Raw genomic sequence first — 26,256 nt, forward strand, 5'->3', positions numbered from 1 at the left:
GTTTAGTATGCCGTAATCATGGCAAACTATCATGTGATTGACCATAGAGATGTACCCCAGGATTACGCCACGAATATGGAGATGGCGAGTGTATTAAAGTTTAGCAGTGCCATATTCAACTCTCTGTTAAAATAGTTCACTTAGTGAGCGAATTATAAACACCGCAATACAAGTACGCGGTTTAATAATAAAAGAGTAAACGTATAACTGAATAGACTATGTTCCAACAGGGTGGCCATAGTATCAGTGGATTAAGGTTCAGTATTCCGTAATCATGGCAAACTATCACGTGATTGACCATAGAGATGTACCCCAGGATCACGCCACTACTATGGAGATGGCGAGTGTATTTAAGTTCACTCCATTCAATGTCTGGTCTTTCCGTGTGAAGAGGACTGAGAAACAGAGAACACGGGGACCTGATGGCAAATGCAATTAAGTACGCACACGGGTTCTTTGCCGGTTCTAGCGTCGAGAGACAGGGCATGAGAGAAGGGGGGGGGGGGAGGGGGGGCTATACTATGCGAGTTATCGCAAATAGGTATTTTTTAAGATCACTAACCACGATGGGCTTGTCTTTATCCCTTTTATCATTGCACGGAAACTATCAGGTCAGATAGCATAAGATTAGAAAACAAACAAACGAAACCTTATTAGCGTGTAAGCATGCTTATTAGCAATAGCATAAAAGTGACAAAGAATATTCCCATATCTGAAGTGCAAAGTGTTTCTCAGCCTGAGTATAGTAGGGAAAGCGAGACCAGTAATGTCAATAATTTTTCTTCATAAAGTGGTCATGTGACACTTAGATACTCCAGCTGGAATCGCGAATCACACAAAGGGACCGTGATTAAAATCAGTAGAAGAAATATGAAAATGTCAAACATAAGGTAAATGTCCCAATACAAAGATCAGTATTTTTGGTGTATATTTGTGCACAGGAAACTGTAAAGTAGTGCTCACTCCAATCATAACGTTATATCATTGCAGATAATATTAGCACTCTTGGCACAGTCCAAAGCCTGACCCACTGGCAAAATCTTTGCTGAGCTCGGGGAACATACATAAATAAACCCCAGTATTAAGGCACAGAGATTGAGCTCTACAGGTAAATCTGCATGAGAAGGTTTGCCCAAATTTTGAACTAATGTCCAAGAAGATAGTATAGGACAATATGCAATAACACGTTTTTCTCGCATTACAGTATCGAGACGGGGACAAAAAACTTAATCTCCATAAAATAAATAAGGATCACAGAAATGAAGCACTAATTTAAGGAAGATACCCCTGGACTATCACTGACAAATGGATTTTAGACAAGTAGGATATCCGGATCAATCAAATTGGGTCAGTATATGATTTGTCCACGCAATGCATACATGGGCACGAAATGAACTAAGGCTACCCATGGTAGTGCACAGTGAATACTATGCATGAAGTGTATATATCACCTTTTTATTTTAATTTTTCTTACACCCCTTTGCACTTTGCAGGTATGGTGAAGGTAACCTATTTTTCTTAGGGATTCCTTTTTGGGAACACTCTTTCTTATATTCTCCATTCACCTCATTCTGGCACGTTTTTATCTGCTATATTAAGGTGAAGTAAAAAGCACGAGTTTTTCCGTGTATTGTAAAACTTAGTCTGATTAAAATTATTGTTCTAGGCTCTCCAATAATTGAAAACCCTTTCATCTGCAGATTCCCCATTGTACCTCTGCAATTTAGCATGAGATAAAAAATTAGATGGCCCTGAGGAAGGTGGACATAAATCAGTCAAATCCACCGAAATGTACGTTGGTTAGATATATTCCCGGTTGGCGGCAACACCATGGATAGCTGAAAAGGATCCCTACCATGTGTTCCATTACACGTCTATTCAAGCTGGAAAGTGGATGAGGTTTTGAATGTGTGTATGTGTGCTTGGTTCTGGTGAGGATGACATGGAATGAGAGGTGATGTGACAAGTTTTTCCTTTCTCTTGATGGGGATATGAAAAGTTATTATTATTTGTTGGAAGCTGATTTGCATGTATTGTATTCCACAACATAGGAGTATAGCTTCCATGTTTGTCACTATATATGTATTTTTTTTACTAAAAAAGTATTTTCAAAACTATTCCAAAAAAATGTTATGTTGGTTGTATATTTATAAATAATCAATGAAGAAAATATTATTGTTCTATTTACAAAAAAGTATATTTTGAATAAAATGATGAAATGAAATTTTGTAGCATGTTTTGATCTATTTAGGAAGGGTTGCCCAAAAGAGCTGTGCAAAGCCGTCACCAAGTTATTGTAGGTCGTGTGGGAGATTTCTTGTGTATATATTTATTGTTTTTTCCCCCTCCTCCCAGACCTTAAAAGCATCTATAGGGGGCACCTCTCTCTAGTTAAACTGTAGTAGGAGTAACAACCACGACCTACTTCTGGCGTTGGACTGCGCTCGATGGCCCCCTTAGCCAAGAGGGCCGCAACTTCCCGCTGGAGAAGTGGCAAGTGTTCCCCCGACATGCGGTGGTACTGAGGTGGCATAGCTGGAGGGGTAGATTTGAAGGAGAGGGAGTAGCACCTTTGGACTATTTGCAGAACCCACCTGTCTGAAGTGATGGTGCGCCTGTGGGGGAGGTGATGGCAAATCCTGCCGCCCACTGGCGTCCGGTGGGTCTGAAACACTGGACTAGGAAAGTTTTGAGGCGGCGGCGGCAGGAGCGGCAGTGGATTGACCTGCTCGCTGTCCTCGGGACCCACCATGTCAGGTCCCATGTCCACGCTGAGACTGCAGCTGCGCAGGCCTGCGGGTCTGAAAGGAACATGATTGGGTACCTCGCCCCTGACCTCGAAAGGAGCAAAAAGCGGACCCCGAGGGAGTGCGCGTGGTGGTGAAACCCAATGACTGGGCCGTAGTGCGAGAGTCCTTAAAGTGTTCCAGGGTGCTATCCGCCTGGTCACCAAAGAGGCATGTGCCATCGAAGGGCATGTCCAACAAAGTGTTCTGAACATCCCCGGAGAAGCCAGTTGTTCTGAGCCAAGCGTAACGGCAGAGCGCCACCGTTGAGGAAAGTGCCCTGCCGAGTGAATCAGCCGGGTCAAGTCCAAAACGGATAGTGAATTTAGCAGCATCAATCCCCTTGGTAATGACCTGAGAGAGCACCGCCCGAGCTTCCACAGGGCACTGAGGCAGTACCTGTGCCACCAAGTCCCACACAGAATGTGAATAGCGACCCAACAGGCATACCTTGTCTGGAGGGGCAGAAGGGAATGTGCTCGGCGAGGCAGAGGCTTGGACAACCAGACTCTGAGGCGTCGGGTGTTGAGTGACAAAGCTGGGGTCGCCCGGCGATGGCGGTGCGCCACACCCTTATCCACAGGGACCCCTGTGTTGGGTTTGTTCCAGGTGCTCAACAGGACGTCAGTAAGTGCGTCGTTGAAGGGCAGCAGTGACTCAACAGAGGACGACGCTGGCTGCAGTACCTCAGTCAGGAAATTGGTCTTGACAGGTACAGGAGGGAGCTCGAGGTTAAGAGCCTCAGCCACCCTATGCAACACTATGGAAAAAGTCCCAACCTCCTCCATAGCCACTGAAGAGGGGGACAGTGTACCAGGATGTGGAGAGAAATCCAGATCCACAGGACCTTCCGTATCACCTTCCCATTCTGGCCCATCCTTGCATTGAGCTGCGAGAGGGTCTTCAGACCCCTCCCAGTACTCCCCTTCGTCCACCTGTTGTTGAAGAGGCCGGTAAGGACGAGGTGCCCGAGGAAATGGGCTAAACTCTCCACCCATAAACGGAACTGGGGGAGGGGGGTAATAGAGCAGGCGCTGTCCGGCGCCGCATCCGATGCAGCCCCCGGAGCCAGCGGCGGCGCGCTGAGGCCGGAGGTGCCGTAGGGTATCGTGCCTGCGCAGCCGGGGCCAGAACCACCCAACGGGTCCGCGGGGCCCGAAGGCGCTCCGGAGGGTCCCGATTGGCCAAACAAATGGATCATGGCCGACAGGAAAGCCTGTATCTCGTCCAGAGTCGCGTGCGGGCCTGGAAAGGCGGGTAGGCCGCAGGCAACAACGGAGGCTCCACCGGAGCTGCGGGGGAGTGACCGCCCACCCCCTCCACCGCATCCCGCGACCGGTGAGGGGTAGACAAAGAGCGTCGTCGCTTCTTCGACTTATGGCGCCGTGACTTACCTGTCCCAGAGTCCGACGAGCGATGGTGACGGCTCCGCGACCGGGCCCTCGACCTCCCACGTGAGCAGGACCTCGACCGGATCGTAACCAATTGCCGGACCTCCAATAATTTTCAGGAACGCTCCCGTAAAGCTTTCAGCGTCATGGCCCGATAATCAGAGCACACCTCGGGGTCATGGGCGTGCCCCAAGCAGAAGAGACACACGTTGTGCGGGTCCGCTACAGACATGTTCCGACGGCAGGTCCTACAGGACTTAAATCCGGGCAACCCTACTGCACCAGGAGTCGAGTACTCGACAAGATAAAAGAAACAAGTTCTCAGAAACCAAGTTAAAATATTAACTAGGGGTACCGCTCTCTCTCGGATCTGCGCTTGCTGGCGTAGAAAAAGGAAGAATTGACTTCAGCGTGCGTGGGCGATTACGATGCCAGCGATGTACACGGAGCCGCACGACGACGCCTACCGACGCGCAAGGGTACTGCTGACAAAAACTTTCCGGATCCAGTCTGACGCCTGAGGATATTGTAAGGTAAATAATCTATCACCAACTCGTCTCTTTCAGATACACACACAGATACACACACACACACACACACACACACACACACAGATACACACACACAGACAGACAGACAGACACCCCCCCCGGGGAACAAACCACATGCCTTCGTATAAAAGAAAACATCACTGACTGAGCAGTGATAATGAGGCAGCCGAAAGACCAGTGAAAAGATAAACGGGAGAAACAATCTCGCTACAATAGAAAAATAAGACCACAATGGAGAACTGTAAAAAGGGGAAAGTTGAACAAGGCCAACACAGGAAGGCTGATGCAGATAACTAGTCCCCGTCTGAAGGAAGAATAACAGACGGGGAAGGGACCTGGCCGGAACAGATGAAGGAAATAGCATGGAAAGACCAACACCACAACTGAAGGTCCAAACCAAGAAACCAGTGTAAAGAACAGAAGTAACAGATGGAGAGGTAGTGCCTACAGCCTAACGAGGATGTGAGCTAATAGGAAAAGGAAAGGTCCAGGTGCAAGGGACAACCTGTGCCCTTAAGACAAGCCTTGTGACATTGTGAGTAAGAGTCTTGACGTCACTCAAAATCATAATTGGTATTCTCTTTAGGTGTGGCAGAGCGAACTACCCAAGGGGTTGGAACAGAATCCGCACTCGCAAGAAGCGAGGGAAAAACGTCCCGGGAAAGAATCCCCAGGGATCACCAACCTCTGTTTGAACCAACCAAAAGTGGGAGGGCAAGGAATCCATGTTCAGGAAGAGATGAAAGATGAAAAAAAAAAGGCTATAAACCCCAAAAGGGGCAGAGGGCACAACAGCCAGGCCAGTACCAATATAGTGGTTTGCATCAGAGGTGCGATTGAAACGTCTCTAACAACACAGCATCAACCAACGCGAAAAGTAACAGTAGCTTTGTGCAGGGCAGAAGCATATTAAAGCAGGCCATGCAGAGGCACAGAAGAGAAAGAAGAGAAAGGATCAGCAGAGTAGGCCATCCATGCCAAGTTACAGACATGGCATGCCCACAAGGGACCTAAGAGAGAAGAGAAGGGGCAGGAGCCCGTGTTGCCCATGAATGGCGAGAGCCAGTGCAGGAAGGACTAGCCCTGAAGAGAGAAAAGGAGGAACACCATCCATGTCAAAGCCATAGAATGCACCCGAAGCCCAGAACCAAGCCTCTTCCCTCTATCTGGTGCCCTTCTTCCCTCTTCTGCAAGGGAAGAAGGGCACCAGATCGAGAGAAAGGAAGTACCCCCTGACCAGTGTGGAGAAACACTCAGCAGGAAAAAAAGGGGAAGGGGATTGCAGGAGGAATAATACCCCTGTGCACCATCTTCCGACTTGCACTGTTGCACCAAAGCACGGCATGTAGAGTCCCCCATAAAGGGAACCATTGTGTCAGAAACAGATGGAGGAATAGCTGTAAGGCATCCAGACGAAGTACCCTGCAGGACAGGGAACCAGGCAACAGTGCATCAGCACAATATCATGAAAATGCCTAAATGAGAACTTGAGGAAAAAAGCAAAAGAAAACGTGTAGCCACAAGCGTAGAAACCCAACAGGACCAAGAAACAAGATGCAACTCAAAAACAACCGGGGACTGCAACCTGTCAATGACAGGGCAAGAGAGCAAGACAGGTGGCCAGGATGGTGTCTAAGAGCTATTGACCGGTCCATGGAAGCCCCTGAAACGGGTTTAGCCCATGTGCACAACAGAAAATCAAAGAGGGCTTCACTGAAGGGGAGCACAAGAAGTTTAGTCCTCATCTGGACCTGATTAAACACTCCAAGTGGGGGATCAATGGCTGCCTCCACAGAAGGAAGCTACAGCCCGAGAACCACAGCAACTCTCAGCAAAAGCCACACTAGCCACCAAACGGAAGCTAGGAGGAGAAAACAAGCCAGAGGAAGGGGAAGAATAAAGGTCACTAGCCTCACCAAGGTCAGACACCCAATGAAACTCTGGAGGAGGCTAAGTAACGTCAGTTATGTAATTACCGACATCACCAAACTACCTGTGTCCCAAGGGGAAAATAACAGGGGTATCCTCTGAAAGCAAAAGAAAGTAGCCAGAAAAGAGCCGTTCCACCGACGCCGCTCCTGACGTCGACCGGAGTCAAAGAGGTGACACCTTGGTGTTGGAGAGGAGAGACAAAGTAGGGGCGATCGGCACTGCAGATGGCGGCGCCGGCGTATCTGACACTGCAGTCACAGGTGGAAACCCCAAAGGGCTATGCACCGGAGCCGATAAGGGTTTGATCACGGATTCAGAGGGCCTCACTGACACATAGGGAGGTTCTGCTGTTTTGGAGGCAGTCAGGGCTTCACAAACCTCCTTGGGGTCAAGACACGCACCATACGGAGGCGGAGAAACAAAAATGACATGAAGGAAAAGATAGTGTTGCCTAATCGGAGCCAGAGTCACCTTGGCGCAGTGAAACGCCGACAGGTGCAGGACAGATTCTTGCTTCGACCCCTAAGTTGGAGGAATAGGAGGCGTGTTTAGTTGACAACAGCAAGATAGGCCAAAACGGCTAACGGTACAGCTCTCTGGGTCCGCGTGAAAGTGCGGAAAGGAAGAAACTGACATCAGCGCGTCGGGGGAGGGCTTATATGGACTCGGCAGACATTCACATCCGGTGGACCACATTGCTATGGAGTCGCTCAACGCCCTCTGCCGACGCGCGGAGGTACTGCTGTAGAAAAGTTTCTAGATTCAGTCTGACGCCTGGGGATAATTCTAAGGTAAGGGATCTGCGGCTAGATGTCTCTATCAGATTGACTGTTACATACTACGGTGCTGCTGCGAAAGATAAAATAATTAAGATAACTGCGGGTATTTTCTAACAATAGAGTGTATATTAAGAGGATTAATGCTATGACCACCTCTATGGCTGATCTATTTTAAAGTAACAAATTAAATAGCATTCTTACTTGTATTCGGATTCAACCATACTTTCAGGATCAGCCTGTTCAATAGCTTCCTCAAAGAATTCTTCTAATGCAGGCATAAATTCTCTGAAAAATAATTTTCATATTTGTAATGGTTAGTTCATTATGCTAAACAAATACTTGACAAATTACACATCGTATTGCCATCCTACAACCAACCCAATTCTCACTCAGCATGATTTACAAACTAAATTGGCAACCACCAGCATGTTGCACAGAGATCAGGGCTACACTTTCTGGGAACGTAGTATTAGGGGCTTAGCAAAGGGGAAAAATATTTTCCCTGTGGGGAAACACTGGGAAAATACTTTTTCCTATTGCACTTTTGCAGACACTTAAACTAGCAGAATTGCCACTACTGGACATTTTGCCAAGTGTACCAAAGGCAGAATATACGGGTGGAAGCTAGGAACATCTCAGTTGTTCTGGCCCAAGTTTTATTTCTTTGATAAAAAAGTGCAAATCTAAGCCAGGAGAAAACACATTTCTGTTTCTTTGTGAACTGGACATCAGATCTCCATTTTATCCTGCAATGCAAGATCAGTGCTATACAAAACATGGACTTCTAAAACATCTAGCTTCCATCCTGACCAAATAAAGATCATCCATGAGGATATTTTACAGTATACGTTCTCCCATAAGAACTCCATCTACTATTGATCATTCCTATAATATTTAGAAAAGGTAAGTCATATCTGAATCAGAGTTGGCCTGGCTGGTGAATAAAGGCTTAAACTAGACTGCAAAAGGACATAATAAATGTATGTGATGAACAAGGCACGAAATGCATGCAGAGACAGAAACAAAGGACGATATCGGTTTCTGAGAAACAGTGGCCAATACTTGTTCAACATCTGAAAATAACACGTTACTACCTTCTGTAACGTATTATCTGGTAGAGACTATCAGCAGCAGATTCCTTACCTTTGAATTTCCCAGGTGTCAGGCTGGATACGGAAACTTTTGCTGAGCAATACCCCTGGTGCGCGCCGTCGGGTTGCTCCATTCGGCTCTGCGTGATGTAATCGGCAGCGTCGGTTATGACATTGTGGTACCTATATAGGCACCACCCAGGCGCGTGGACGTCAGTACTTTTCTTTTTTTCTACACCAGAAGCGCAGAGCCACGAAGTAACTGATGCAGTCATGTGCATAACTAGGGCCCTGAAAAGGGGAGAAACCCTAGTCCTACAACATAAGTCCGCAAAGCAGGGAGGCATGCGTGGGGCTGTAAGGAATCTGCAGCTAGATAGAGTCTCAACCAGATAATGCGTTACTGAAGGTAAGTAACTTGTTCAGCTGACAGATACTTCTAGCTGTAGATTCCTTACCTTTGAACCAGATACCCATGCCATACCAATCCTGGCGGTAGGTTGCAGACCAATAACTTATACTAGGAAGTCCTGCAGGACAGAACGGGCAAAATGCCCATCTCTGCCGACCTGACTGTCGAGGCAGTGGTGCTTGGCAAACGTATGCAAGGATGCCCACGTTGCCGCCTGACAGATGTCAAGGACTGGGGCACCCGAGCCGAGGCCGTTGTTGCAGCCTTTCTCCTTGTAGAACTGGCCCTTAATCCCTCAGGAGGCTGCTTCTTAGCCAGGGCATAGCAGACCTTAATGCAGAGAATGACCCAGTGAGAGATGGTCCTTTTCTGCACTACCTGCCCCTTCATAGCTCCCACGAACCCCACAAAGAGTTGGTCGTACACCTTGAAGTCTTTAGTGCGGTCAAGGTAGAACAATGGTCTTTTTGGGTCCAGTCGGTATAGAAGCTCCTCTTCCTTAGAGGGATGCGGGGGAGCAAAGAAGGTGAGCAGTGTGATGGATTGACCCAGATGGAATGGGGTCAAGACCTTTGGCAAAAATGAAGCACGGGTGCGAAGCACCACTTTGGAAAATACATCATGCATAGAGGTGTGCAACATAATGCCTGCAACTCACTCACCCTCTGGGCAGTTGTAATTGCCACTAAAAAGGCTGTCTTGATGGTAAGCAGCCGGAGGGGACAGTTGTGCAAAGGCTCAAAGGGAGCACATACAAGATAAGTGAGGACCAAGTTAAGGTCCCACTGTGGCATAACAAAGGGCCTGAGCGGAAACATGTGCCCCAGCCCCTTTAAAAACCTATATACAATTGGAGACTTGAAGAGAGAGGGTTGATCTGGCAGCCGCAAAAAATCAGAAAAAGCAGAAGATAACCCTTGAGAGTTTCCAAAGCAGAGCCCTGTTGGGCAAGGGTTAGAATGAATAAAAGGACAGTGGAAAGAGAAGCAGAAAGAGGGTCAATAGACCTTGTTGTACGGTATTATACAAATTTCTGGCAACGGCATGCGTATACCGTCTTAGTGGAGGGCCGCCAAGGTATTGTTACATACTTCGGGAGGGAGGTCAAAAGCCATCAACTGACGCCGCTGAATCTCCATGCATGGAGGCGCATAGTTGACAGATTCGGGTGTAAAACACTCACCTGCTGTTGCGACACAAGATTCTCCTAAAGGGACAGCCTGATCAGAGGATCGATGCTCATTTCCAGAAGCTCTGGATATGAGACTCTCCTCGTCCAGTCCGGAGCCACAAAGATGACTAGGACCCGGTCGCTCCTGATCTTTAGAACCCTGGGCAGGAGTGGTATGGACAGAAAGTCGTACAGCAGGCCTAAGCTCCAATCGCGACGAAAGGCGTCGCCGAGCGAAGTCCGCCTTGGAACCTCCAGCAAGCAGTATTGCTGACACCGTGCGTTCTTTTCGGAGGTGAACAAATCTAACCAAGGTTCTCTCCACTATTGAAAGAGACTTGGCACCACCTCAGATTGGAGACACCATTCATGATCCGCTTGGCATCAATGGCTGAGTTTGTCCGTCCTGGCGTTCAGAGAACCTGCCAGGTGTTGAACCACTAGGGTTATACCCTCCTGTTCTAGCCATGTCCAGAAACACAGGGACCCCACCCCGCCTTGCTTATTCCAGTACCACATGGTGGTGGTGTTGACCGTTAACACCTGCAGTAACTTCCCCTTGACAGAGGAAAGAAATGCTTTCAATGCCAAGTGAATCACTCGAAGCTCCAAAAAATGTAAGTGGAGCCCCGACTCCGCTGGAGACTAGTGTCTCCTGATCTCCACCTCTACCAGATGGCCGCCCCATCCCAGAAGAGACACATCTGTACAACCATGAACTCTGGTTGGGGAAGGGAGAGGGGTCTGCCATTGACCCATTCACGATTCATCATCCACCACCATTGACCCATTCGCGATTCATCATCCACCACTGCAGATCTCTTGCAGTTTTTTCCGAGATCTGGACCATGTCCTCGATGCGGAGCCCACTGGAACTTCAGGTCCCACTGCAGAGCCCGCGTATGCCACCTGGCATGCTTTACCAACAGGATGCAGGAGGCCATGAGGTCCAACAACCTCAGAGTCAGTCTCACTGAAATCCAGGATAGTGGCTGAAACATCTGAATCATAACCTGAATATCCTGGACTCGTTGCTGGGTCTGCACTGTGTCTAGAACAGCTCCAATGAAATTGAGCATCTGAGGAGTCAGGTGTGACTTCAGGGTGTTTATAGAGAACCCCAGCGAATGCAGGAGGTTTGCCAAAGTCTGAAGATGACAGACGACCGCCTGGGGTGAGGACGCCTTCAACAGCCAGTCATCGAGGTGGGGGAAGACTGAAACCCCGAAGCCTGCGCAGATGAGCGGCGACCACCGCCATTACCTTGTAGAACACCCAAGGGACACTGGTTAGGCTAAAAGGGAGCACGGTAAACTGAAGTGCTTGCGGCCTACCTTGAATCGCAGGTAACGCCTGTGGCCGGAGAGGATGGGGATTTGAAAATACGCATCCTGCAGTTCCAAAGCTACCATCCAGTCTTCTTCGTCTAGGGCAGACAAGACCTGAGCTAGAGTGAGAATCTTGAACTTCTCCTTCTTGAGAAGAGATTGACAGTCCAAAGTTCTAAAATAGGCCGCAACCCTTTGTTCTTCTTCGGAATCAGAAAGTAGCGGGAATAACAGTTATTGCCTACTTCTGAAACCAGGACCCTCTCTATAGCTCCTTTGGCCTAAAGATCAATTTTAGATGATCCTCCATCAGCCGCTCCTGATTTGGCAGAATGGGAGGAGGAAAGGAAAGGAGAGGCAGATAATAGCCCTCTTGAATGATCTGCAAGACCCACTTGCCCGATGATATGGATCTCCAGTGGGGGGGATGATGATAATGGATTCTACAGCCAACTGGAGTAGTGTGGTCTTGCAGAGTCAGACTAGGAGTGCTTGGAGGCTGCGGATGCCAAGGGGAGGGTGGCCGAAGACTTCTGGCTCCCATTCCTAGGTCTGAATGAACCGCGTCCACGAACTCGCAAGGCTTGGGAAGCCTGTGCAGGACAATGGCTGGGATAGGGCTGACACGGTTGGAAACCCCTTACTTTGCCACGAAAGAGGCGAAAGGTAGACTGGCCACGAGGAGTAGAAGAGAGGCCCAAGGATCTGACCGTGGCTTGAAAATCATTGAACCTCTAACGGGCCGAATGTGCCTTTTCCCCAAAAAAGACTGGTTCCATCACAGGGCACATACATCAAATTCGCCTGGACATCACCCGACAAGTCAGTTGGCCTAAGCCAAGCGTGGCGCCTCAAGGCCACCATCGTGGAAATTGATCTGCCCAGCGGATCAGTTGTATCAAGGCCCCACCATATAGTGAATTTTGCTGCATCTCTCCCGTCCTTAACTGCTTGAGAGAGCACAGCCCGGGCCTCCTCCGGGACTTGTGGCAGCACTCGCACAACCGTCTTCCAAAGGGAGTGAGAGAAATGGCCCAATAAGCATGCAGTATTCACCAACCGCAATGTCAGGCTGGAGGAAGAAAACATCTTCCCAAATAAATCCAGCCTCTTGGATTCCCTCTCCGGAGGAGCGGAAGGGAATGCGCCCTGGAATGTAGAAAACTGCACCACCAAATTTTCTGTGGTGGGGAATTGGCTGAGGAACTTTGCATCGCCCAGCGCAAGGCGGCATGCAATTGTCCTATTCACAGGAGCCCCTGTGCTAGGCTTGGACCATGTGCCAAGAAGGACATCAGTTAGTGATTTGTTAAAGGGCAAAAGGGGTTGTGAGGTGGAAGCCCCAGGTTGAAGCACTTCAGTCAGGAGATTAGTCCTGACCTGTACGGAGGGCAGCTCTAGTCAGAGGACTTTGGCTGCCCTCTTAACCACCATGCCCCCTCTTTGTAGGAAAGGAAAGTGGGTGTCTGTTGCACTAACCCCCCCCCCCCTATTTTTGCCAGACTACTGATGCACTTTTACTTGATGTGCCCTGGGTCCCTGTCAATCAGGTTCCCAGGGCCTGTGTTCTTTCCCCAACACTAACCCGATTGGCAACTCTGACCACAGGTCAGCCCCTGGTAAATGGTACCACAGGTACCCAGGGCACTGTGACCAGGGAAGACTTATTGTGCCACCCTTAGAGGCCTGTACCTCCACACACACACACACACACACACACACACACACTGCCTTTGCAGGCTGCGTGTTTTGGTGCAGAACAAAGTGAAGAGTCGACATGGCACACACCTCTGTGTGCCATGCCTACAACCCACTGCCCTGGCATAGATCAGTCACCCCTCTAGCTGGGTGCACTATACCAGTGGTGAGGGTATACTCCACAGCACTATAATGGCTACACTGAAAACTGAGAAGTTTGGTATCAAACGCCTCAGCACATTAAACCCCCACTGATGCCAGTGTGGGATTTAATCAAAATTGCACACAGACGGCATCTTAGAGATACCCCCTGAAAATCAACCTACCACTAGTGTCCGGGCTGAGTGGCTGCTTTCAGCTGCCACCACCAGACATATTTCTGGACCCTGGTCGAGAGCCTGCTGCGCTCTGGGGCCTGAAACAATGCACATCCTGGGACGAGGTGCCAAGCCGTCTCCCCCAGGATGGGCAGGGTTCACGAAGGGGAAGCTTCAAAGGCTTGCTGTCTTTGTGAGCTTCCCCAGGCCACTTGCTGCTTTCAGCAACTGGTCCCCACTGGTTCTGACCCCCACTTTGGATGGGAGAACCGGCGGGAAAAACAAGTAAGGAAGAGAGGTGTGCCCACCTCTGCCAACTCCACCCCTCAGGCGGGGGAGGCGAGGTGAAGCACAACTCTCAGTCCATGCTGATGAAATCCTACTTATTTCCTCTGTGATGTGTCTGATGAGGTCTTGGCCAGGGTGTGTCTGAATAAGCGCTGGGATGCCCGAGGTTAACTACGCGCTATAGAAGACTGATTACAATTACAATTACAATCTTGAAGATGAGGTGACTCAGCCAACCAGGGACAGGCACGTGCCCCCCTCCCACTGGAGGGTGGCATAATAGAGGGTGTACCCACCCCAGGGAAGGGGTCCCTGCCTCTTACCTGCCTGTAACGCGCCATAAATCTAGTATTTAGGGGCACCCCTGAACCTTGCTTCCTCAGACAAGAACCCGCAACTAGAAAAGAAGAAGGACCAAACAGCTGTGCTGAACCTAACAAGAGGAAGACGCCCACAGACTTGGCACCAGATCTACCCGCCTGTCTCCACCTCAAACCTGCTCCTGCATAACCCTGGTGTGTCCTGCAGCCAGCAATCTCGAAAACACTGGAGGACCTGCCTGCCTTCAAGCACAAAGACTCTGTCTCCCGTGAACACCGGATTTGTTCATCTGCAACCTCTGGCTCCGGCCGGACACCGCAAGTCCGCCCCACTCTGCACCCACCGTCCACGGCCCGAGCGTCAGTGGGGAAACACCACGAGGTCGTCCCCACGGAGATCCTGACCCAAGATTCGGCGACCCCTGACCTGCCTCCAGCCGACGCCTGCAGTCTAAATCCAGAAGGCTCCACTATCCGCGACCTGGAGCTGGTAAGAAGATCTGACCCCAAAAGCACCACTGCACCCGACGCCCTTGTGTGCCCAAACCAACAGTGCTTAACAACCCCTAACTTCCCAAATTACCTCTCGAAGTGGTGGTCACACCCAGAAGACCTTCATCTCCCTGCCTGCAGTGCTTTTCCTTAACCGGAGGTTCTCCATTTAAACAACCGACGTCGAAACAGCACCCTGCACCCGGCCGCCCTAGTGCCACTGACGGTGCACTTTTGGTGCTACTTTGTTTTCCCATTTGCCCTGAGTTAAAGTCCAGGAGCTTTGCTCCCAAAACCCAGTGGCCTACTAGCCAGCAGCCACCAACAGGAGGCACTCTATCCCCTATTGGATAACATTGGGCCCTCGCACTCTGCACCCGGCCGCCCTAGTGCCGCTGAGGGTGTAACGAGAGTGAATTCTTGACCCTGAGGGAACCCTTGTTCTAACCCCAGAACCTCAACTCCAAAGACCGATTACTTACCTCCAAACCGATAACCATATTTTCCTCCCTAGGATAACATGGACTGTTTTTCTGTGAAAAGTTTCTAAGTGTGGAGTTTGAGAAACTAAAGAAATTCTTTAAAATTGCATAATCTTACAAAAACTATTTTACTTACCTGTTTTTAGGAAATGTCCCAGAGTAGTATCTAGGTATATTACTCTGTGTAAGCCTAGTAATCTCAAAAGTTACTTACCTGCTATTTTACTAAAAAGCCTATTCAAGTCTATGTACTGCATTTACTAAGTATTGCATTTCTCTGCATCCATACCGTAAATCAAATCAAAGTGCATAAACAATTATCATTCAAACTGTATTTCAATTGCATTACTACTGAAAAGTACGAAACCGGTCCCAGGATGCTTGTTTCCAGTCCAGGGAATACATGGCTTGGCAGTTCGGGCTAGACTGTTCCCATGAGGCACAGGGTCAAGACTGATTTGCATATCGCTGTGTCTAAACTGGGGTGGCAAAATGAGCTAAAGAATGATGATGGATTCAACCCAGATCTGTGACTAGGGGTGAGTGTTTGAAAAGTTTCAGCACTCAGTCCATCAGCTCCTTGTGTGTGCTTTGTACGCCCTAAGTCGGCAGGGTATGCCCAGACGTGGGTCCCTTGCTCACTTTGCCACTGGATTCAAGCTAGATTGGCTGAAGAGGGCTGTTAAACCAAAACCGGTCCCAGGATGCTTGTTTCCGGTCCAGGAAAAACATGGCTTGGCAGTTCGGGCTGGACTGTTCCCATGATGCACGGGGTCAAGACTGAATTGCATATAGCTGTGTCTGAATTGGGATGGGAAAGTGAGCTAAAGAATGATGATGGATTCAACCCAGATCTGTGACTGGGGGTGAGTGTTTGAAAAGTTTCAGCACTCCATCCATCATCTCCTTGTGTTTGCTTTAAGTACTTATTGCTTACCTGTGCCAGGCTTGCTTGGTTGTAGAAAATAAAATAACTAAAAGAATATTTTTATACAAAACAATTGGTCTGAAGTTCAGTCTTTGAGTGTGTGAATTAATTTGCTGACTGAGTGCGTACAATAAATGCTTAACACTGTCCTCTGATACTGCCTTACTGCTCGACCACACTACCACAAATAGAGAGTAGGATTCTATCTAACTTTACCTCCGCCTACCTTTGGGGTTTATTTTTTTTTATTTATTTGAAAGGTTTTATATAGCGCTGGCTAGACCCGGGGTATCAGAGCGCTTTACATGAGTATCAGACCATAGTTGCAGGTTACATAGTTACATAGGTTACACAGTTTCTGAGCATAGCTACATTGTTACATGTTAAGTCGAGACAAACAATAAGGACAGCTACGTAAGGGGAAAAAGCAGGCAAGGGGAGAGCTTCTGGGGAGAGGGGGTAGGAGCAGGGGAAGTAGACAGAGAATGCAGGAGGGAAAGAGGAGGGGGAGGGTGAGAGACATAGCACGAAAGAGGAGGGGGAGGGTGACGGGGGCACAAACCGGTAGACGAGTGATAGCTGCGTCCAAAGTCCTGTAACCTGTGATGCCTGGGGAAGTGGTATCATTCCCCCATCTCCGTTGCGAGAGGCTCCCTTTACGCAGTGGACTCTTTCAGAGGGGTCTCTGAGACTCCAAGGCCTATCTACTGGATCCCTCCCCAACAAGGGGAGAGGGAGGGTTTTGGCGAGGGGCGCCATACCATACCTCAACTGTGCGTGGCTCCCTTGACGGAGTGGACTCTCTCAGAGGGATCACTGAGACTACAGAGTATAAAAATTGGATCTTTACCCAACAAGGGGAGAGGGAGTGCTTAGTCAAAGGGCACAAGGGACAGGGGGCTAGGCGGCGTAGCAGGCAAGGGTAGAGAATCAGGGGAGAGGGGATAGGAGCAGAGGAAGTAGACAAAGAATGAAAGAGGGAAAGCGGTGGGGGAGGGTGAGAGACAGAGCATGAAAGAGGAGGGGGAGGGTGAAGGGGGCACAAACCGGTAGACGAGTAAAAGCCGCGTCCAAGGTCCAGTAAGCTGTGATCCCAGGGGAAGTGGTATCATTCCCACATCTCCGCTGCGTGAGGCTCCCTTTACGCAGTTGACTCTCTCAGAGGGGTCTCTGAGACTCCAAGGCCTACCAACTGGATCCTTCCCCAACAAGGGGAGAGGGAGTGTTTTGGCAAGGGGCGTCATACCATACCTCAACTGTGCGTGGCTCCCTTGACACAGTGGACTCTCTCAGAGGGATCACTGAGACTACAGAGTATAAAAATTGGATCTTTACCCAACAAGGGGAGAAGGAGTGCTTAGTCAAAGGGCACAAGGGACAGGGGGCTAGGCGGCGTAGCAGGCAAGGGGAGAGAATCAGGGGAGAGGGGATAGGAGCAGAGGAAGTAGACAAAGAATGAAAGAGGGAAAGCGGTGGGGGAGGGTGAGAGACAGAGCATGAAAGAGGAGGGGGAGGGTGAATATTGGATCTTTCCCCAACAAGGGGAGAAGGAGTGCTTAGTCAAAGGGCAACAAGGGACAGGGGGCTAGGAGGCGGGTCGGAACTGGCAGGTCAATAGAGGGGGGAACAAATGGCAAAAGAAAAAAATCACATTAATTACAGAAAGAAAACACATTCAATACCAGGGTAAATTATCGATCCAGAAAAAGACAGGATCCACGAAAGGCAGGGGTCAGGGAGAACAAAGGTAGGGAGTCAGCGAGATGAAGAGTCCCACAAGGAAGAGATACAGATAGCAGAAAAGGAAATGTATACGTTGTAGAGTCACTCAGGGGAGAGATGCAAACGGGAAAGCTCAGGATCACAAATTAGTGATATTAAGTACAAAGAACTACTACATATACTAGTGGTTAGAGTTGTAACTATGCAAATAGTAAATTCACTCAGGAATCCATTTACACAACGATTAGGCTAAAAACGATTTTATATTACTCATCTACAGAGTGAACGGAGAAATAAGACATCCAAGGAAGTGGAGAGAGGGAAGGGGGTGTGGGGGGGATGAGATAGGTGATAGGAGAGACGGGGGCCTGGGGGGGTGGGGGGGGGGGGGGGGGGAGAGATAAGGCAGTCCAGCTGAGGAGCAATGTCTGAGGGTCGGCAGGATGAAGTCCAACGGACCGAGGGAGAGGACAAGAAACAACAAAATGGTGGCTCCGTGTCGTGGGTATCGAAGGACAGTCATGATAGGAAAATCGGACGAGCATCGAAGTTCTTCGCATGTAGAGCAATCGCATAAGCACAAGGTCTGGTCACGCTTGAGATTCAGTACTCGGCTCCTCCAACCAAAATAGCCGATCTTCGATGTCCTTGCATTGTCGCCACACTAAGGTCAGGCACTGAACAACAATAGGACAACTGAAGGTTGCGGGTGTCCCTCGTTTCAGAATGCTCCATACAGTTGTTCAGACTGCAGCCACAAGAAATGAATGCGCTCTTTTGTTGTATAAGATAGCAGACTCGAAGCCGGCAGGATAGTTCTCACAGCGCATTCATCTCCGCCATTTTAGAGTTAGGCCGTATTAATTAAAGGATCGCCACGAATCTCAGATCACGCCTGTAACGCTATAAATACCTCATCGGAGGGTGTAGGTATTCGAACCGATGTGAGACAAGGCAATCTGTGTCTTAGATGGGCTGTTACGGACCTTTGATCAAGGACATTCGCGATCCGCCATTTTGCGCCGTCAGTTCCCAGACACATCAAAGTTATCGTTAGCAATATTGAGACTTACCGTCTCCGCTATCTAATTATGCGCTGTCGCGTAGTGACAATCCCCAAGCAGGATTTGTAAAAATATTTCTTGCCGGCTCAGGCTCCTGAAAAGGCTAGGCCCAGGGAGAATCTGGGGCTGCTGCACAGATCGGTGCGCTGGGAGCTCCTGGGGTCGCAATGTGGACCTCGATGTTGGCGTGGTCCAATGGTGCGTGTAGGATCACCTCAGTGCTTCCAACAAGTGCAACAGCGGACCGGAGCATCCCACAGCGCGGATCACAGTTGGGTCAAGTGGTATCGCGGCTCCAATCCTATGGTCTACGGGCTCAGGCTCGGTATCCTCCAAGTGCCATCTTGTACACTTGCGGTCTGAATACCTTCTCAGATCGCAAGTTCCACTGGACTCTGTGCACACTATACCTCACTTTGGAATAGTATATACAGAGCCAGCTTCCTACACTCTTCCATAGCCATAGTTGCTGGAGAGAGCATGCCAGTATCTGGGGAAGCGTCTAGTCCACTGGCTACCCCAAGTTCCCCATACAAGTCCAACTGCTCTGCAGAGTCATCCTGGTGTTACAAAGGGTCCATAGACCCCTCCCATTCCTCTCACAAGCCTAACACATCCTCAAAGTGTTCAGGCGACAACATAGAACCACTGGGTTCAATCAGTGCTGGAATAGGCGTTGAGCGATGTCGTTCCGACTCTGTGTCTTCGGAGATAAGGATGGGGCTGGTCCAAACTGGGGTGGCGTAGTGGGCAAAAGAACAATGGATTTAACCCAGATCTTTTGACTGGGGGAGAATTTTTGCATTGTCAGCATTCCGTCCATCACTTTCGTGAACACCCGAGGGACACTGGTGAGGCCGAAGGGTAGCACGGTGAACTGAAAATGCTTCTGACCCACCGTGAACCGCAGGCGTCCTGCAAGTCCAACGCTACCATCCAGTCTCCAGGGTCGAGGGCAGCCAGAACCTGAGCTAAAGTTAGCATCTTGAACCGTTCCTTCCGGAGGAAGGTGTTGACGCTCCTGAGGTCCAAGATAGGGCATAGGCCCCCTTTGCCCTTCTTGGGAACCAGAAAGTAGTGGGAATAGCAACCACGGCCTACTTCTGGACCAGGAACGCGCTCGACGGCCTCTTTGGCCAAGAGGGCCGTAACTTCCTCCCGCAGAAGATTCAAGTGATCCTCCGATATACGGTGGCACTGCGGTGGCATGGCTGGAGGAGTCGTCTCGAAGGGGAGGGAGTAGCCCCTTCGGACGATTTGCAGCACCCACCTGTCCGAAGTGATGGAGCGCCAGTGGAGCAGGTGATGGCGAACTCTGCCGCCCACTGGCGTGGAATGGGCCTGAAAGCTCGGACTAGGAGGGCTTTGAGGCGGATGCTGCCGGGGTGGATGTGGACTGACCGGCACGTTGTCCTCTAGTACCGCCACGGCGGAACCCACGTCCGCGACCAGGTTGGTTCTGCGGCCGGTGGCTAGGCAGACGTGAGGAGGCGCCCCTTCCTTGGCCACGAAAGGCGGAAGTTTGCGGCCGTGGGGCCGAGAGACCCATGGACGTGGCCGTAGCCCGGGAGTCCTTAAAACGAGCCAGCGCACTATCCGCCTTCTCACCAAAAAGGCGAGTGCCATCAAAGGGCATATCCATGAGGGTACTCTGGACATCCCCCGAAAAAGACGTGGACCGCAGCCAGGCGTGGCGCCGGAGCGCCACCGTGGTGGAAATCGCCCTACCCAGCGAGTCCGTGGTGTCAAGTCCACACCGTATGGCATGTCGCACTGCATCTCGCCCGTCAGCAAGTGCCTGGGAGAGACGTGTCCGGGCCTCCTCCGGACACAGGGGCAGAACGTCCTCCACCGCATCCCACAGAGAGTGGGAGAAACGGTCCAAGAGGCAAGCGGTGTTCAAAGACCGCAGGCCCATACTCAGGGAAGAGAACCGTTTCTTTCCGAACTGTTCCAGCCTCTTGGATTCCCGATCCGGAGGGGCGGACGGGAAGGAGGATTGGGAAGTGGAGGCCTGGATAACCAGGCTCTCGGGGGTGGGGTGTTGGGACAGGAATCTGGGGTCGCCCGGAGCAGGGCGGTGGCACCGGGCAACGTTCCGATCCACAGGAGGAATTGTGGAGGGCTTGGACCAAGTGCCCTGCAGAACGTCGATGAGGGCCTCATTGAACTGCAGCAGAGGCTCTGTGGAGCTTGCTGACGGTTGAAACACCTCTGTGAGTATATCAGTCCTCACGGCCACAGCAGGCAACTCGAGCCCCAGGGCTTCGGCCGCCTTGCGCAGCACCACTGAAAAAGCTGCACCTTCCTCCGAGGCCACAGTCGGAGGAGAGATGAAACCAGCGTCCGGTGAAGTGTCCAGACCACTGGCATCCCCCAGTTCTTCTGCCCAGTCCTGTGAAAGTTGGCCCTGGATGGCCATAGGGTCCTCAGACCCCTCCCAGTCACCCCCGTCATCAGATTCCTGATAAACAGGAGGAATGATCGGAGCCGGGCGGTAGATGAAACGCTCATCCATCGGCGTGGGGTGCGGCGCCGCGCCGGGTCCAGACAGGGGCTAAACCGGGGAACGGCGGCGTCCGGAGACGGCGCCGGAGGTAGAACCGGTGTCGGCGGAGGAGGCGTCGTGAGGTCGACTGGCGCCGGCAGAGATCTAGGCCTGGATCCCTCGGGGACCTGCGGCGTCGGGACCGAAGTCGTCGACGGAGCCGGAGCCGCCGGCACGCAAAGTCGCCCAGTCGAGCCCGCGGGGCCCGAAGGCGCGCCGGCAGGCGTCGACGGCGGAGCCAGGCCCCTCATGGCTGGGACGAAGGCACTGACCTCCGCCGGAGTCGCGTCAGTCCCAGGGACCGGCGGGTATGGAGACGGACGCAGCTCCTGCGGCTCCGATGGAGCCGCGGGGGTGGGACCACCCTGACCCTCGGCCGAGTCGCGCGACCGGCGAGGGGAGTCCGAAGAGCGGTGTCGCCTCTTGGACTTCTTTGATCGCTTCGACTTACCCGAAGACTTCGAGCCAGACGAGCGATGATGGTGACTGCGGCTCCGTGACCGGTCCTTGGACCTCCTCCTGGACCGGGACCGTGAGCGGCGCGGAGCCGAGTGCCGAAGCTCGAGAAGCTTACGGGACCGCTCCCGCCTAGCCTTCGAGGTCATGGCCTGACAATCGGGGCACGACTCCGCGTCGTGGTCGGCCCCCAGGCAGTAAAGGCACCGGCGATGGTGGTCCGTCACCGACATCAGTCGATGACAGGAGTCACAGGCTTTAAACCCAGGCATCCTACCGGCACCAGAGTCGAGTCGACAGAAGATCAAAAAGAGTCAAAAAAGTTTAGTCCAAAATTGACTAAGGGGTAAGCTCTTCCCGGATCGGCGCTGTCTGCCGCGGAAAAAAGAAGAACTGATGTCAGCGCGCGAGGGCCGCGTCCAAGTACTCCGACGACGTCATTCCGGTGCACGACGCCAACGACGGACGCGGAGCCGCAGACGACGCCTAGCGACGCACAAGGGGTATTGCTACAAAAATCTTTCCGGATCCAGCCTGACTCCTGGGGATATTCTAAGGTGAGGAATCTAACTAACGTGTTTCTTTCAGATTGGAAATATTTTAGCCAATCGGGTTAGCGAATTCTCCCTCCCCAAAGGGACATTACATACAAAGGTTGTAGTCACCCCAAATGCAAGTAGCCTATTGGCTACCATCTGCCAATACCTGTACCACACCTAAATTCAGTATTTAGGGGCACCCCGGAAGCTTGATTCCTAGAACTTACGAAGAAGATGCCGTGCAGCAAAGCCTGAAGATGTCTATTGACTTGGCCCCAGCCCCACAAGCATATCTCCAGTTTAGAGAACCTGCGAAGAAGACTGACGCCAGTCCTGTTGCCAGCGACTTCCATAAACCAGAGGAAGAAAGCCACCCTTCAACAAAGACCAGATTTCTAGAGGACAGCAGCCCTGCCCAGAGGAATCCAACTACAAGGACTCTGGATCCAGCTGGATCCGCGTCTCCTGCCCTCTCTGCACCAGAGTCTGAAAGGCTCACCTTTTCAGTGAAGTCTCCCCAGCGATACTTTACCTTGACTCCATCGGTGGCTGACCTTTCCTGGACTCCATGAAGTCTCCTGCAACCTCTTCAAGAAGGATCCCCCTGATCGCAACCGGCTCCGGTAAAGAAAATCTGACACCAAAAGGCACCCATGTATCCTCCACCTCCCCGACCTTGATGAGCCCAGCCGACAGTGCCCTGGCGTCCACAGACAACTCAACTTACCTGCCCAGCTGTTGGTCACCTTTGTCCAGCCACCTGGTCCGACCCTGCAGCCTCTTTGTGCGACTGAGATTCCCATTTACTTGCATTGGGTGCCCGTCGCTTATTTGCACCCTACACCAGGCCGCCCCTGTGCCGCTAGTGGTGTATGGTTGGTGCTGCCTCATGTCCCCCTGTGCTTGCTTTAACTCCTGGGGCCTGTGCCCCGAAACAGCGGGTACCTACCTGCAACCAGCAACTCTTGTTGGTGCCCTCAGTCTCCATTGACCAACATTGGACCCAGTAACCTCTGCATCTAGCTGCCCCAGTGCTGGTTGTGGTGCAGTACCTACCTTGATCGGATCTTTGCCCAGTGTTGGTCCAAACCCCTGAAGACTGGATGTATAAGTCAAGTATGTATCTGTAACTGCATATAACTGTTTTCCTTTCATAGGATTGCATTGCATTTCTGCCTGTTGCACTAAATGTCTATCTCTTACATTTGCTGAGTTTGCTACTGTTTGATTGACATTGCCAAAGTTTTTTTTAATACTCTTGTAAAGTACTTATAGGCCTTTATAACACAATACCTACTGCATTTGAAAAGAATTGCTAGTCTTGAAACAGTTACTCACATGCAACTGAGTTCCTCTTGGTTCTAAAAATAAAATAACAAAATAATAACATTTTATACAAAAGAATTGGTCTTGGATTCAGTCTTTGAGTGTGTAATCATTTTGTGCCTGAGTGTGAACAACAAATGCTTAACACAGTCCTCTGATAAGCCTCTATAGTCTCTGGGTATCCACTGGACTCTGTGCACACTATACCTTACTTTGGTATAGTATACACAGAGCCAGCTTCCTACAGCATTGACTTGTCCTAAGAGCACTATGGCCCACTGGTTCTATGGGTCCAGCTTGTTGCGTACTGTCGTTTTATGAGCTTGTGCAACGTTCCACATTACGCTTGCCCCGTCCGCTAGGCGAGAGTCAAGCAGGGTTAAAACTCAGCAGGGCTGCTTTCATCAGATGTTTGGAATATGTTGTGTTGTGTGTGTACCGGATCTCTTTGAAAGCTGTGGTTTAGGTAGCATAGGACTCGCCTTCCTGCTCTTGTCATGCACCATTATCCCTTGCCCTTCAAGCTGTGCGATCAAGGATTTCACAAGACCTTTGAAAGCTGCCATCTCTTTTACTAAAAAGCCAATTTTCGAGGTGAGCTCCCTCATTGCTGTGTCATTCTGGCTGCACTGTTGTACGTTTGAAGATGTATGTGGTTCTCTTCTCACATGTGGTTTCTCTATTGGTGGGAGCGCAAGGGCAGAGGGGTAGTAGGCTGGTCTCTGTGGCTCGCCACTCACCTGCTCCTTTCCTTCTCTCTGTCCAGTTGGATCTCACCTTTCAAATATTCCTCATCCTGATGCCCCCCCCCCAACCTCCATCTTGTGCAGATATAGTCCTAGCATGTCTGTTGGTTGGGGTGGGAGGTGGGCTCTCCTACCTCTTGCTCAAAGTCTGAATCTGAGGTGCGTAGAAGTATGGGCCTCAGTAACTGTTCTCATTCTGCCTCTTATCTGTGCTTTCCTGTCAGGGGCGCCTCCTGCGTTCCTGCTTTTTAGCGCTCTACTTTGCAGCATCAGGACTTGTTTCCACTAAGTGTCCACAACTCAGTTTGGGAAGGTACGGTGTACTTTTGAGCACCTCCACTTTCTCCCTCCTTAGCCTTAAGGTAACTTTGCCCCTGTCAAGGGGTCCTCATCTCCTCTGTCCTCCGCGGCTCTGACTAGAGGTCCAATTACGCCATTGCGGCCTCTCCAGGCCCTAGGCCCTTCCCCAGTGCTTTCTTTCCCTTCAGGACATGACTTCGTACAGACGCAGCATGGCCTCTCCATTTGTTTCTTCTGATAAGCTGAGTTCTGAGCCTCACCTCTGTCATTGCCTGTGAGTGGTGGTACGGGTAAGTGGGGAATCTCTTTGTCCCGCTATCCAGGGTCTCCCTTTGGCCTCCAGTGGATCATGTGAGCAGTTTTGCTGCTCTCCGGCAGCCATTGCAGTGCGGAGATAGTGTGGCCTCCGCCATCATAGTGCGCCGCTCTGCTAGTCAGGCACTGTTGTTTGAGCTGTGTAGCTCTCACCAGCTGGCACTGCGGCTGTGCCATCGGGTCCCTGAGCTTCACCCGATCCACTAGTGTCTGAGGGGGCCTCTGGGGCCACAGGATGCATTTTGCCGTGGGCCTTGGGTACCAGAGCTCGGCGTTTACACACCTGTCTACATACCCCCATTCAACACTGTTGAGCATTTTAAACTACATTTTTAATTAGAGTACTATATGCAACTCACCTGCTTTCCTGTTTACAGGCCTCCATGTTGTCAGGACAAAGATTCCAAAGCCTAGTTAGCTCTTCACTACAAACAAAGAAAATACGTGTAACATGTTACTAGCAATATGCAATTAAGAAACTCATTAATTTAAAAAATGTAATGAATCCCCAACAAAAAAGAATAAGGTTTTGCTATGTATCTCCGGTAGTATATAAATACTGTATGTTCATTTTGCTTGTAGACATTGGGTAATTTTTCAATTGGAACAACGGAATTGTGCGTTGATTAGATTAACCAAGATGGTACTGAACATGACATGATTGATAATTTTGCACATGTTCTTGAAATGTTATTGTTTTATAGGTCGTTTTAGAAAATTAAATAAATTCTTTACATAAAACATAGTATATATTTTAAAAAGCATGTTTTATTTTAAAACATAAGAGTTTTAGGGAAGTATTCACAGACAGCATAACAAATGGTTAGTGGGTTGCGAGTACAATATGTTCCTGTAATGATTCTCTTAACAGCCGACTGTTCATAAGGAAAATATTACTTACCCATTAAGCATCTGTTTGTGGCATGTAGTGCTGTAGATTCACATGCATAGCATAAGTCCGGCATCTAGTGTTGGGCTCGGAAGTGTGCAAGTTGTTTTTCTTCGAAGAAGTCTTTCAAATCACTAGGTTTAGGGATTCCTCCTCTTGCTTGCAATGCACATGGTCCTGACTCCATGGTTAGTTTGTTTTCCACTTGGTGGGTGAGGATGGAATGTGAAGGATAACGTATCCTAGTGAGATGACCATGTGAAAATAGTGCAATGTTTAATGTAGATAACCGCAACCAACACAGTTGTCTGGGGAGGAAGGTGGGTGCATGTGAATCTACAGTCCTAAATGCCACAAACATATGCTTACTGGGTAAGTAGCATTT

General features: G+C 50.2%; 1 protein-coding gene across 2 annotated transcripts in view; it reads right to left on the reverse strand.

Annotated features, from left to right (window-relative positions):
* THOC1 (THO complex subunit 1) overlaps positions 1-26,256 on the reverse strand; it is a 387,395-nt gene that overhangs the window by 72,857 nt on the left and 288,282 nt on the right. For both annotated transcript variants that reach the window (XM_085605802.1, XM_085605801.1), the window contains exons 17-18: positions 25,342-25,407; positions 7,641-7,724 (exon numbers count right to left, since the gene is read on the reverse strand). In XM_085605802.1, coding sequence (XP_085461928.1) covers positions 7,641-7,724; positions 25,342-25,407 — 150 coding nt within the window. The remainder of the gene's footprint in view (positions 1-7,640; positions 7,725-25,341; positions 25,408-26,256) is intronic.

The sequence above is a fragment of the Triturus cristatus genome, chromosome 5_1 (assembly GCF_964204655.1).
Source record: "Triturus cristatus chromosome 5_1, aTriCri1.1, whole genome shotgun sequence".
Classification (NCBI taxonomy): Eukaryota; Metazoa; Chordata; class Amphibia; order Caudata; family Salamandridae; genus Triturus; species Triturus cristatus.